This window comes from Mytilus galloprovincialis, chromosome 3 (genome assembly GCF_965363235.1).
Source record: "Mytilus galloprovincialis chromosome 3, xbMytGall1.hap1.1, whole genome shotgun sequence".
In the NCBI taxonomy this organism is placed as follows: domain Eukaryota; kingdom Metazoa; phylum Mollusca; class Bivalvia; order Mytilida; family Mytilidae; genus Mytilus; species Mytilus galloprovincialis.
The window spans coordinates 19,013,007-19,028,784 of NC_134840.1; the positions used below are offsets into that span (position 1 = coordinate 19,013,007).

The window sequence follows — 15,778 nt, forward strand, 5'->3', positions numbered from 1 at the left end:
AATCATACATTTTAAGATAAATAAGCATGCTATTTGATAATTTGGTAATATTTCAGTACCCAAGCTTTTAACTTGTAGTATGTTGGCAAAACAATTTCAGTTAAGGGGGAGGGGGTAAATGATTACAGGTTTCGGATATTTACTCAAAATTACAGTATCGTTTATTTGAAACCTTCCATTTTTGTACAGACATCTGTAGAAGTCTATAAATATATGAGAAACTAAGGAAGATTTGTTGTGATATTGAATAGGCAACATTTTGTACATTTACATGTACATGTATCTGTTCTCCAGCTGCTAAAAATTGAAAGGGGTAATTGTGCGAGTGGAGGTATGGGCACTTTTTAGAATAGGAAAAGGTACTGACAACCTTTTTACAAATAAGTACAACTGTTGTTTAATTATGTTAATTGTAATTTATATACAGTATACAATTGAACAAAAATTGTATTTATTTTGTAAAATACATGTGATAATATCTCTTACAATTATGTAGTATATAGACTCAATGTAAAAATCTGAGAATTTTTTTATTTATATCTATTTTAGATAATACAGAAATGTACATTTGGATGGAGAGTTGTCTCATTGGCACTCATACCATATATTCTTATATCTATTTTTTGTTTTATAATCTCCTGTTGATATATTCTATATCATATTCTTATAATGTTTTTATAAAACCTACCTCATTGCACTCAATGTCTCATACTGGAATTATATCATATACATTTTGTACATTGCTAATTTTATCACTTTATTAATTTGTGTATTATATACTGTGTGTTTCACTAAAAACGTATTTCATCATTGTACTATTGAGTTGTAAATATAGAGAAATAAAATTGCTTGTTGATTATGGTTGAAAGAAGTACATTTACAGTGCTGCAAAACAGATATATTAAGGTAATAGTTTGTTTCAAATCTGAACTTTTTTATTTCCATGGTTACCAAAAGCAGATCTAGAGTGAACTATCTAACTGTGGAATATACAAGTCAAACTCCACTTTTTAAATGGATTCAATACATTGATTTCCATGTGCTTAATTCTGATTCTGAATTATTTCAGCAAATTCAGGTCGGTTGCTAGGGCTTTTTTGCTTTGTTATGGTCTTCTAGCCATTTCTATTCTTTTTTTTATGATTCTAAAACAAATTGAAGCTTTTACAGTCTGTTAAATTGCATTGATATAACAAACAGTAAACATGTGGATAATGAATAAGTATTCTGTTTTGTCTTTTTTTATGAATTGTACAATGATTTGTTGCCATGGTAACACAAAATTACAAAAAACAAACAGATGTTTTTTTTCCGGTTTTCAATAATTCAATATATGAACTTTAAGCTGCAATCATAGTTTATAATAATTTAAGTTATTTTTAGAAAATGTGAAAATACAGATTTATGCAACTTTTTGAATACCATTTTAGCCTTATATATAAAAACAATTTACAATCTGAACATCAAAATATAAACTTCAAATAATGTAAAAAAATGTGTAGAAATTATTTTTCTCTTGCAATTCTTATTATCATAAAATTGCTGCAACCAAAAAGCAGACATTTTTCGATTTCTGTCCGATTTCATCATAAATTCCTGAACAAAATCACTGCATATTTCCATAGCAACCATTCAACAAAATGAAAAAAATTAGCCTGCAACCTTCATTTCTGTCTTAGCTGTCTATTAAAGAATAAAACAGTTCTGAGATATACATAAATCACCCCCTTCCTGGATCTTACAAATAGCTGTAATTAAGAACCATAACTTTTGTACGTAATGTTTAACCTTGACCTATTTTGTTGTGCGGCATAGATCTTTTTTGTGTTTTGTTTCCCCAACATTGGTTTCGAGTGTACATTTTAACTGATGAAACATCAAAAACACTTTTGATCTGTAATTTTTTTTATTAAAACATATTTGGCAAAGACATTAAATAAATGTATTTGTAACTTAATTCTCTTTGTAAACAGTAATTATACGATGTTTAATCCGAATTTTCTAAATATTTATTCACTACAAAATAAAAATGTTTGAAGAAAATAAAATGAACTGTTTTTGTTTTGTCTGTGCAACTAAAGATAACAATTACGAAGCTATGATTATGGAATATACAATTCTTATTTAAATTTGATTTTTTTTTGTCAAATAAATAAAAAGTTGATGTCACTAATATTCTAAAAACTTTTGAAAATGACAACTATGTCTGAACAGATTCAATCAATCTAGCTAACGTTCGATAATTGAGTCCATGAAAATTGAAATCCATAAACGATGACCATTGATAGTTTATGCGTGTTTGGGTTTGTATTTCATCTTTTGAATTGATTCACATTTTATCATGTTTTGGACTCTTATAGCTTACTTTACGGTCTTGGATAATCTTATTGTAAAATAACGTACGGTGATATATAGTTCATTATATCTTCTTCATCTATAGAGCATGGTTGTCTCATTTGCAATCAAGCTACATCTTTTTATATTAGTATTAAAATCATTATTTAAAATTCAGACTAGAAACAACGACATCCACCATTACTAAATGTGTTAGTTATATTTTAGCAGAGCTGTCAGCTTTCATTTATTGCCCTTTTACGTATTCAGAATTAATGATAATGTGTGCACATATTCAATATTGTTATGGTACATGGTTGTTTTCTCTACTGTTCTTACTTTTCAACCGAATTACATATTCCTAAGTATATTAAATACATACAATGAATCTGAATATTTGCAATGCAAATTAACTATTTCCAGAAGTTTTATTTATTAATATTTGATGAAAATCGTTCTGTAATATCACATCTTTGGTACAAGCAGGTCGTCAGAGAATAAAGGTAAAGAAACTTTCTATTTGAAACAGACCGTAAATTTTCATAGATACGAGAATCACTTTACAATGATTAAAGACATTTTAATTGAAATCTGCTATCGAAGAAAAGCTATTCTATTGGTATAAAACGCTGCAATAGATAATGCAAAAGCTAGTTATGCGTATCTGTCTAATCAATTTCATTACAGAAAAATGCAACTTATTTAAAAATTGGTTTTTTTTTAATACTTTTAATCCTTTATTTCTTGATCATTTACACATTCATTTTACATCTTTTATAAAGATAACTTAGTAACTGAATTTGCAAATATTGATTGTTAGCTTATATAGATATAAATCTTTCATTAGCATTAGAAATACTTAATTATTTGCCATGGGAATTAGTACCACACCATAATACAATTATCATTAAGTGCCGTAGAACTTTTTAATTTAAACGATTGTTTTAAAGTAGTAAGCTATATATATGTGTTAAAAGTTGGAAGTCTAGTGAAAGAAAATAAATAGACAATTTATTCTTCTTCTGAAAATATCGCGAAATATCAATAATAAAACAATGCCGGTGACGATACTGGTCAAAAATTATTTCTGAACAACAATTGTACATTTAGAGGAAATTGTTTGTTAAAATGTGCAATAAGAAAGATACATCCAAAAACACGATGTTTTATGTTTGGTATTTATTGAGATAATTGTATATGAAGCTTAGGAAACTGAAATCTAAAACACATATAATTCTTTGCTGCATAATGACTTTAAAAAATGGGGGGAAATCATGTACATATCAAATGTAAAGATCTTTTATGTCACAAATTTTCCGAGTGTTCAACAAATTCCTTAGCACGTTACAATTAAAAAAACTGAACTCTACTTTTTTACATTTAATGTTTCGAGTACATCGGTCTGCGATTGTCACGTGAAAAAATACGAGATGATTTTTATTTTGAAATTCTCTATTTCCACCACCTAAGTTAAAACAACTTCACTTGTATAGGGTATATACATTTCCCAACTCGTACGGTATTCAAAAGTTAAATCACAAAATTACTGAACTCAGAAGAAAATCTAATCGGAAAGTCCATAATCACATGGCAAAATCAAATGACAAAACACATCAAAAACGAATGGACAACAGCTTACAGCTGCTACCCAGACTTTTAAGCATGGCACCAAAGTCTGAGTAAAAAGTTGATAAACCGGTGTTATGTCAAAGAACGCCTCGTCCTTTTTCAAAATTAGTTCATCGGTAGATATTAAGAACTTGTGATAAATATTCCGATCTTCAAAAATGATAAACGATGATCTTGAAGTACATATTCTAAGTACTGCTTTTCATTCCTTCTATGAAGCACCTGTATGAAGTAATTCTCATGTGAATAAATGAACAAGATGGCAAGAAGAAGAACACAGTTGGAACCGTAGAAATGGTGATTGTTAGTTGAAAAACATCACCTCCAAACTTAACAAATATGTTGTCAATAGTGTAATCAAATAATTGCTAATGTTAGTTTTAAAATCAGACTGTTTTGTTTAGAAAGAACGATTTATCACTCCCTAAGAAAATAGACTTGACTGCATCAGTGTTGGTTATTATTTTTGTGGAACAAAGCAGGACCATTTTTTTTAGTTTTTTTTTTTTGATTTGGAATAGGAAATATTTGTATAAAGGGAAGAAAAGTAATATGTTTGAATACTGTTACAAGAGAAAAGAGACTTATGTACTGTGAAAGATGTTCCAAAACTTTAGTATCTACATCGATTCAGGCCGTCATTAGAGTAGTTACAATAAGTTTGAAGCTTGTCTTTAATTTCTGACAAAATTGATGAAAATGATCTAAAAAGAGGTTGTATGGGTCACTTGAAAGACCAGCATTATAACGTATGTAGTTTAGGTGTCCAAAAGAGTGAAGGGATATCCAGTTTTTCATTCCAAAGCAACATAGAACAGTTCTATGATTTTTAAAGATTTCCTTCTTGATGAGTGTTGTGGGGTATGTGTTGTATGCCTAAAACAGGTGCTGAGAATGAGACAATGGAACATCCTCAATCCTCAAGAAAATGCCATATTCATATTTAAGACGCAAAATTCGGCCCTTTTGTCATTTGAGTATTTTGCCGAAGTCTGTTACAAATTTTAAAAAGTAAAAAAAAAAAAACAATAATTTGGAACTCAAAGGAATTCAAAACGGAAAGTCCATTTACAAAAATCAAAGGCTAAAATAAATCTAACGAATGGGAAACAGCATATTCCAGACATGGTACAGATATAACTTTATGTAGAAAATGTGGATTAAACAAACCTTTCAAAAAGGACAACGATCATTTACAACAATTGATTTAGTCAAAGTATGATTAGGTCAACAGTATTTGTTTTACATTTGCAATATAGTAGATTCTTACAAATAATATGCCGTTTATATATTTGCATGAAATGTAAGCAATATTTCTCAAATGAAGTCGACTAGGGACTCTGTTACAGGTTTGTCATTAACGGCCAAAAATAATGGTAAAGAAACAAGTTCCAAAGACGCGATCAAACTACTAATCACTTGTATATGTTTGCAAAACACATATTACTTGCTTTAATGTTTTCTGTTCACGTCAAAACCAACATCGTAACGATTACAATAAGTATAATCATGTATATGCTTTTATAAGAATATTTCGTATATTAAGAAATCATCTGTTTTATAATACTATGTGGTGCAAATTAATATTTTGATAAAATCTCTATGTCAAATGCTAGTCGCAATAGAAACAAGGGCCCATTTAGCAATACCAGTGTTTATAATCATTGTCATCGCATCGTTACATTCTTTGATACTCATTACAGAAAAACTTTGATGTTGTTAAAAAAAATTGTGTAATGACATAGTATGCTAAATAAGTTTTTTATTTGTATTTATCTTGATCAAATTCATAAAGTTTCACTCGTACTTAGCGGATGAAAATTAGAAAATGAAAAAAATAATACCAATTACGGATCACAAAAAAAAAACAACAAAAAAAAAACACACCTCCGCAAAACAGTATAACCTTGCACACTTGAAGGTTTGAAAAAGACGTTTTAGCATTATTAATTTTTTTTTAAATATGAATTTCTCGATCAGTTATTTTTTTTTAAATTCACAAGTAAAGACAATGTCAAGCTACTTACAGAGACATAATAAAATAAAATCAACTAATTTGACTTACCTCCTGTCGGCATGAATACTGATTTAAAGAATATGAGGAAAGCCAGTACTGTTCCAAAATCTTTCATAGTCACTATAAAAAAATTTCACAATGTAATAATACTTTGTCGAAAAAAAATATTTTTTGAATTTCTTGAAATAAAATTATGACTGTTATGGCTCATAATACTCCTTAGTCAATGGTATGAACACAATGTCTTTAACTCAGATTTTAAACTATCTACGCTGAGATACGTGGTAATAATCATTCTCATTGATTACCGGTAGACTGTTCCATCTCGGGTTAGAAAGCTGCTTTGGCATTCTGTGTGTACATGTTAAAGTTTTAAATAATAAATAATTGGTCTGATCAAACAACCGAATCAATATGTGTAAAAAAACAAATTGGCAAACATTTCATTAAATTGAACTTTTATCGTATATGTCATAACTTCTGTTTAGAATCCTGGTCATTCACTTTTTCCTGAGTATATATCCATAAATTATATCAGGAAACTATATTATCCTTTATTGGCTGATACTTTAGCAAGATAAAAACAGGCCATTACCTTTAAAAATACTTAATTATCTTTCATGGGAATTGTACCACGAAATATTACAATTACTCATAAATGATCAATTAGTTTTACCAGAGTTGAAATAAATAATAAAACAAATATATAGAGAAGCTTCAAATAGTGAGGTAAATGGGAACCAGTTTCATACGAGCTGTTTGTCCGAGAATCACTGAAGAGACATTAATTGTCAAAACGGTCATCTGGTGCAGAACAATTGGTATCGTTTATGTAATTGTAAACTTTAAAAATTTCAGAAAGTTCCTTTTAAGGGTAAATTTCAGTAAAAACACATATGCACATGGTGATATTAGGATGTTAGGATGAAGTTCATTGAGAACACTATCCGCAAAAAAAACCAACAAATAACAACAATTTAAAACAACGTGTTTAGCAATGTATAAATAAAAACCTTATTACTACTCGTATTGAACGGATAACACTTTAAGTAGATGGTAAGTAATGAAAGATTCCTGACATGGTACAGTCATAACACATTAGGATAACGTTAACACAACTTGTTTTTGATTCCTCATATCCACGCGTATAAATTTGTAACAGTGGTATAACGGAACGATATAAGAATAAAGTGTAAAGACGGTTGCAGTTAATTGTGTCGTCTACCTGGCACTAAATACTTTAGCACTGACATGATATGAGGCTTTAAATCCATCAGTGAAAGTATGATGAGTTTATTTGCAACCACTGGGTCGATGCCACTGCTGGTGGAGATTTATTTCTTCGAGGGTATCACCAGCCCACTAGTCACCACTTCTGTGTTGACTTGAGTTATCATTGATATTGTCATAATTATAAATTAACTGTTAACAAAACTTTGAATTTTTCAAAAACTAAGGCATTTCTACCTCAGGAATAGATTACCTTAGCTATATTTGACAAAACTTTTAGGAATTTTGGTTCTCAATGCTCTTTACTTTTGTACTCTATTTGGCCTTTTAAACATTTTTTGATTCGAGCGTGACTGATGAGTCTTTTGTAGACAAAACGCGAGTCTGGCGTAAATACAAAAGTTTTAATCCTGGTATCTATGATGAGTTTATTTGCAACTAATGGCTCGATACCACTGCTGGTGGAGATTTATTTCCTCGAGGGTATAACCAGCCCAGTAGTCATCACTTCTGTGTTGACTTGAGTTATCATTGATATGTTCATAATAATAAATTAACTGTTAACAAAACTTTGAATTTTTCAAAAACGAAGGAATTTCTACCTCAGGAATAGATTACCTTAGCTATATTTGACAAAACTTTTGCTCTTCAATTTTGTACTCTATTTGGCCTTTTAAACATTTTTTGATTCGAGCGTCACTGATGAGTCTTTTGTAGACGAAACGCGCGTTTGGCGTAAATATAAAGTTTTTATCCTGGTATCTATGATGAGTTTATTTGCAACCACTGGTTCGATGCCACTGCTGGTGGAGATTTATTTCTCCGAGGGTATCACCAGCCCAGTAGTCATCACTTCTGTGTTGACTTGAGTTATCATTGATATGTTCATAATTATAAATCAACTGTTAACAAAACTTTGAATTTTTCAAAACTAAGGCATTTCTACCTCAGGAATAGATTACCTTAGCTGTATTTGGCAAAACTTTTAGGAATTTTGGTCCTCAATGCTCTTCAACTGTGTACTCTATTTGGCCTTTTAAACATTTTTTTATTCGAGCGTGACTGATGAGTCTTTTGAAGACGAAACGCGCGTTTGGCGTAATTATAAAATTTAATCCTGGTATCTATGATGAGTTTATTTAAATAGTTATCAAAGATACCAGGATTATAATTTAATACGCCAGACGTGCGTTTCGTCTACACCAGACTCATCAGTGACGCTCATATCAAAACAGTTAAAAAGCCAAACAAGTACAAAGTTGAAGAGATAGATTTCGTATTATTATAAGTCTTTTTCGTGTATACAGCTATTCAAAAGTTTAGTATCTTTTTAACAGTGAGTTTCAAATATTCGGCTTTGATCGTTTATGATAAAAGTAAATCCAAAAAAGCATTACCGACGCATGAAACATATAACGTGTAAGTTTCATTTCTCTTAAGGTATAACTTGCATAATTATCTTTGATTTTCTATTATTGTCAATTTTGCTTTGGTTTTCTCTTATCTCTTCTAACATCGGACTTGGACTGAATATTTTACTGTGCATATTGATGTGTGTTTTTTCTGCTTTCTTCATTTGCTTGATGTGTAAGGGATTTGAGATTTCACAAAACATATTAAACATCTCTGCAGTTGGTGCCTGTACCACGTCTGGACGCTCGTGTGTGTTTTTCTTAAATGTTGGTTCCTTTGTTTCGGTGTTAAGTTTGGTGTCCATTTTACTAGACTAGTAGACATAATTGTTTAAGTGCTAGGATAAATACGGGATTTTCTCGCTGCGTTGAAGATATTTTGGTTTCCTTGGGCACTTACTAAAACCTTTAAACTAATATACAAACAAAATACATTTATATATTATGTAACAAAAATTTTTGTATAAATTACTGTCTGTAGAATTAGTAAATATATTCACATCTCTAATGGTGACACGAAATATAGAATGATGAAATTCGTAATGCTTGACAAGTGTTCTAAGTTTAAGAAAGTATAGACGTTAACTCGGCTGTTCATTAAAGATTATAAAATAACGTCTTATTCATGAAGTTAAGGAATAAGTGATTGCATAATATTTCAAACGACAGGATGTCAATCTATAACTCTTTAGTTTGTTCATTGATTTTAATTTCATTCAAAATTTAAAGTTAATTTCATTAAATATCGACAATAAATTGATTAATTAAAGAGTTATGTTTTTAACGCCTTGATGTGCGTTCATTTGATATGAATGTCAATACAAATTCTAAACTTCAATGTGAATAGTTAAGTGCGTTTAATGCATCTGTCATTGAAAACTTATTAAGAAATAAAACAGTACTTTTACGGAACAATAATACATAATGAAGTTTGTGTTTCAAAAATAACTGAACTTCATAGGTAAACTAGTATCTGTGAAAAATATGGTTTTTCAGCTTTGGTTTCTAAATGCAAAGGACTATGTAAAAAGTAAAATCACAAAAATACTGAACTTAGAGGAAAATCAATTCGGAAAGTCCATAATCACATGACAAAATCAAATAACAAAACGCATCAAAAACGAATGGACAAGAACTGTCATATTCCTGACTTTGTACAGGCATTTTCAAATGTATAAAATGGTGGATTAAACCTGGTTTTATAGCGCTAACTCTCTCACTTTGTGACAGTATCATCAAATTCCGTTATATTTACATTGATGCGTTAACTAAACAGACACAATAAATAAAATAGTCAAAATATGGGTACATCAGTCATCATCGTATAACAATTTTAAAAGGAACAATTTAACAGAACACAAAAACATCTATCTACAAACACATTCATTGATTTGTGTGTCTGACGTCAAAAAAATTTATACGTCACACAGATTTGTCGTTCAATGTGCATAAAACAATTTTAAAATTTACATATATATCATAATGACATAAAATAGAACAATATCATACTGACGGGATCTTTTAAAGTACAGAGTCACGTTATAAGAACCAAAGAAATACAAAAAATCACATATACAAAACACGCCACCAAAAAATGAAAGACAATACATTGATGAGTACCGAGCAACGCCAAACGGATATCACATAAAACCATTCAACAGTAAAAGTTATATTAATAATAGAACAAAGACAAATGAAAGAACTATAAAACACGTTGTTAAGATGATAAACAACATCAGTACGCAGAATCTATACACCAAGACCATCGTGTATTATCTGTGAAGTTGATGAACTTTTTTAGAAAAAGGACGAGACGTACTTTGACATACCCCTGGTTCATCAACTTTCTACTCAGACACTGATGACGTTTTACAAAGTCTGAGTAGGAGCTGCAAGCTCTTGAATATCGAATAAGTTGGGAAATATATATATCCCATATGCAGGTGAAGTTGGTATAATGCTACTAAGGTGGGGGGAATTTATAATTTCAAAATTGAAATCGTCTCGTGTGTCAGAGATTCTGGTACTGAAATGACTGTGTAAGTCAAATTCGGGATATAAGTCTAAAAATGAGGCGGAGGAAGCCGTGTCTGTTGTTTCTTTAATCTCTAGTATAATATTTAATGAAAATGGTATACATATATGCTTTCATTGTGACATCCATACACTGGTCTTTAAATAAATTACTAATTTCAGGTTGTGCTATTTTGGCAGTAATATTTCACAGCGAAAGAAAATATCAAATGATGCATGTTTAAATTGAAATAAGGATGTTGGGTAATGGGACATTGATTCAAGAGACCTAACGGACATAGGCAAGGACAAGAAAGATTCGTTTGCTTTAAGATGTAAAAAAATAAAAAGGGGGACACAAAATACCAGGAGATATTCAAACTCACTAGTCGAAAACAAACAGACAATGCCATGGCAAAATAATGTATAACGATCAAAATACAATCGATATACAAAACACAATACAGAAAAATTAACGATTGAGCAACATGGTCCTTAACAAAAACTTTGGGTGATATCTATTACTCCGGAAGGATTAGCATGGCCTGAGAAGAAATTGAACTATATATACAAACGTTTGGTTAGTTATGTCAAGCTTGGTCAAAACATGCAACTTCAATATCTATGAGATGTTATCATTTTTTTTTGTAATATACATTTTACTATTTTCATATCATCCCAAATATCAAAATGCAATAACATTTTAATGACACTCTTTTAATACTGTTTTTGGTTGGATTGTTTTCCAAGAAACAGTACATAAGTTTTTTGTAAGTCTTTTATCTATGATGAATTATCTGTCTTTTTTTTTTTGAAATAAAACTATTATCATAACAAAACTTTATTTTAAGAAAAAAAATCAATATCTTTATAGGCTATATTTAGTATAATCAACACAGATATCCTTTTCAAATTAGTAATACATATTTGATTTTATTGTATTTTTTTTTTTAAAAAACGCAGCATTCTCTATGGTACCAATTTTTAGCTCATATTCGTCTAGACTACAGTTCGAGCAATACTTTATTCCGGTTGAATTGATCTTTTCTGGCTGTACTATGGCTTTCAATTGTCAACAATTTGTACATTCCCCGCTGGTTTATTTATCATTTTTAATGTGGTTATTAAGACATTGCAGAAAAATATACCACAGCAATACAAACAAATTTACAAAGTTTTACGACAAACAACCGTTTACACATCAATATTTATAGACTTCATTATACTGTATATCATTGATATATGTTTGCTATTGAGGCATCTATTAAAGCAATCTATTCGCATATACGTAACACTTTAATCTTCTCCAAAATATTAGCAAAGTTTTAAAAAACCCTGCTAAAAATAAATTAAAGCACTCCGGATGTTGTAATCCAGCAATTTTGTAGCTAGTCTGACATTTTTTTCTGGCCATACTTTCAATATTTCTTTTGTTATTTTCACAATCTCACTGCAAATTGTCTATTATATTGCGTAGAGTTGGAGATTTTTGCAATATTGATGCAAATTATTTTAGTATTTCAATTAAAGACTGTTTTTTTTTACATCTTTTTTTGTAAACCATTTGCAGTTCAATGCTTTTGTTAAGAATAACAAGAGAAATCTTCAAATGTTAAGCATATTATTAAATTTTAATAAAATTACAGTCAGCTTAATAATTGCCCGAAAGAGGCATTCCATAATGTAAATAACTATGTTTCATCAAAATTGGCGTTTATTCTTTATTAAGAAAAATACATTTCCTGTTTCCATATATACATTTGGAAATACCTTAAGCTGAGATAGTTCCAATTACTGTTAAATAGCAATATAATGGGGAATATTCAAATCAATTATATTGCAGAAAATTCTCAGGTAAGAGTTTTGCAATTTTGTTTATTATTACAACCAAATTACTGATCTGATAATTGTGACTTTAAAAACCTTGATTATAAACTTATGTCAGATGAATTCGCATGGCTTCCTTTGTCATTTTAATACACACGCAATCAAAACGGCACATATGGAAATAGACATAACCAGTAAATTACAAATTAGACGAACACGTTTGTTTCTAGACCAAAGACTTCAAAAACATATCCCTACTAATACTAGTACTAATACTAACGTATCGGGCAATCAACTCGTAATGCGGTCTCTAAAACTTATATAGTGTCTTAAATCGTTCTTCATCATACCTCTGATCATGCTGTGTTTGTGTAGAGAGTACATCCATGTTATGACATCCCTATATATGCACGAGTGAAGCATACAATCTGATATATGTAGTCGCCATACGATGGCGCAGACGGTATGTTACCAATTAAAAGTATAAAGTTTAAATCAACACTTTTTACATAGATTCTAGTTTGATTTCTTACCATTCCGAAACACCGGAGAACATATAGTTTGGAATACAGAAGTACATGAACAGTATTTGTCAGGTTATGTAACTGTATGAAGGATTTAACTTGACTAGCCACGATTAAAGCATCGTAGTTAGACTCTTTGTGCTAGGGTAAAAACTAAGGAAGTATTTAAGACTTTATAATCGAAATCAGCATTACATAAAATAAAATGGTCACAACGACAAAGTCATGCTAGCGTCCGTATGACTTTCAAAAAGATTATTTCAATTTAACCATTAAGAACACATTTTTTAATAACTTTCTTGTATATATCTGCCCTCTTTCAAGTAACTCATAGGAAACTCTAGCCATGGTAAATTGTATCGACTATGATACTATCAGCACATTAACAAAACAATACAATAGAAATTAGGATGTAATTTCCGCATATTATACATAATATATGAATAAATATGAATAAATATCATTTTAGTAGTTTCTTTATTATTGTCACTTCCTTTTTCTTTCTATGGAATTAAGTGTAGTGTTAAGACATAAAAATGAATCAATATGCAATGATAGGTTTATCGCCATATATACAAAAAATAGCATTGACTTTATTGCTTTAAACGTATTAAATTCAGTCCAAAACAGCAAAAACAAAACTCATCGGTGAAGTTCGGTTTGTTTTGTCTGTATCGATTTATGAATTTCGAACAGCTGTTGCCTTTATCAAAACAATTTGTCATTTCTTATATCCACTTTCCGGTTAACTATCAATAGTTTCACATAATAACGAACTAAATGTAGTTTATTATATGGAAAAATGGGAACCCTTCAAGTATTGTTTTATTTCAATTAATTATGATAGCTTCACCTGACCATGTGTTATGCTTTATTGATGGTAACTGGCGCTTTTCCATATAAGAAAACCCCAACATCAGTGCCATAATATATTTTTTTTAATTTTTTTAAATCTACTATATTCATGTTTAACTCCATTTGGTTGAAGACGTTTCGTCCCCTATGATATCACTAGCTCAGTGCTCAGTACTTTTTTGATGACATTGATACGTTCAATTTTCTGTAAAAGAGGGCCGAAAGATACCAGAGGGATATTCAAACTCATAGACTGTAAGTTTACTGTCATAAAATGGGGAATAATTAATGGGATTTTTTCTACCCCCATGCATTGTATGGCTTAACCCTATTCGGAACTTAGATGTTTTAATAACTCATGTGCGTATTTGATTTAGCAGTACGACTATTTTACTGATGAGTCTAAGGAAGAATATCAATCTGTTATTTAGTGTTGGTCCACTTACTCACAATTGCTTCACTTCGAATTCAGAACGTTCCCTTTTTCTTTTATAAAGGACTTTAAATAAATGTCTGTTAATGATTTCTTGGGTCTTCATTTACAGACGTGCAGCTGATCTTTTATCATAAAGATTTATAAGATAGCAGATTCTTAGTTATAGGGTTTTACAAATTGTCCCGGGTTCTTTTAAGAGTTTTAGAAAAAAAATTCCGACTTCATCCAATAAGTGTCGCATGTTAAAGCCTTTTACAAACCTATAAAATTACAAAACAAGAATGTGTCCTCAGTACACGAATGCCCCACTCGCACTATCATTTTCTATGTTCAGTGGACCGTGAAATTGGGGTAAAATCTCTAATTTGGCATTAAAATTAGAAAGATCATATCATAGGGAACAAGTGTACCAAGTTTGAAGTCGATTGGACTTCAACTTCATCAAAAACTACCTCGACCAAAAACTTTAACCTGAAGCGGGACAGACGGACGAACGAACGAACGGACGAAAGAACGAACGGACGGACGGACGAACGAACGGACGCACAGACCAGAAAACATAATGCCCCTCTACTATCGTAGGTGGGGCATAAAAAGAATAGTTTAATTCTTAAATAATATGTTTATGCTTCACGTTAAATCAAGCTTTCTGGTACACTTTAAATTAGATTGTAGTGTAAACTGGTGACCTTATGATATCGTATATTTGGGCTAAATTGCTTTGAAAACTTTCGAGCCTTAGGATTACATAAAGAATACTGGTATATAGCTGGTGCTTTTTCTGATAAAACAAATATTCACTTTTATTAATGTGATATTTACATTATTAACAAATATTTCTATGAATACTACGTGACAATAAAATCATAGTAATATTTAAGATTGTCTTTGGGTTTTTTTGGTACATTTTTAAAAATATATATAAATTTTGGCTTTTGGTGTAGAAAAACGGCGTCAATTTCGATTAACACATTATTTATTCAGTCGACGAATTAAAGAAACTGAAAATCTATATAAGAAACGTTTTGTTCATTATTGAAATAAAACTAGTTGTATGTTTGAACAGTCAAATCTGTTTCAATCGATTTGTTTTAACAACCCCCGGCAATGTTTTGTCCTTATGATATAAGTTTCTATTCTTTTTTGTCTAATTTAATTTCTTTATTACAAAAAGCTGAAAAATGGGGACGGTAAATGTGTTGCAATAGTGTTATACAAATAACCAAATGAAATAAATTCACGATGATCTTCATATCTTTGTCTCTGAGAAAATTTCATTTAAGAAATTCAGTTTTCCTGATGATGGTTAATCCAGGGAAGATTTTTTGACGTACGAAATTTGTTAAGCATAAAACAAAAATCAAGAAAAAAATGTGGTATGATAGCTAACGAGAAAAATCTTCACAATATAGCAAATGACAGAGATATAAACAGAAATAAACCACTATAGGTAACCGTATGACCTTCAACAATAAGTAAAATAAAACCCATACACGATAAT

The 15,778-nt window shown here is 30.2% G+C and overlaps 1 protein-coding gene across 1 annotated transcript in view; it reads right to left on the reverse strand.

The window, feature by feature from the left end:
- Positions 1–6,421, reverse strand: part of LOC143067338 (uncharacterized) — a 52,507-nt gene extending 46,086 nt beyond the window's left edge. Inside the window, exon 1 of the mRNA XM_076240510.1 lies at positions 6,029–6,421. Coding sequence (XP_076096625.1) covers positions 6,029–6,095 — 67 coding nt within the window. The 5' untranslated portion in view covers positions 6,096–6,421. The remainder of the gene's footprint in view (positions 1–6,028) is intronic.
- Between the last annotated feature and the right edge of the window lie 9,357 nt (positions 6,422–15,778).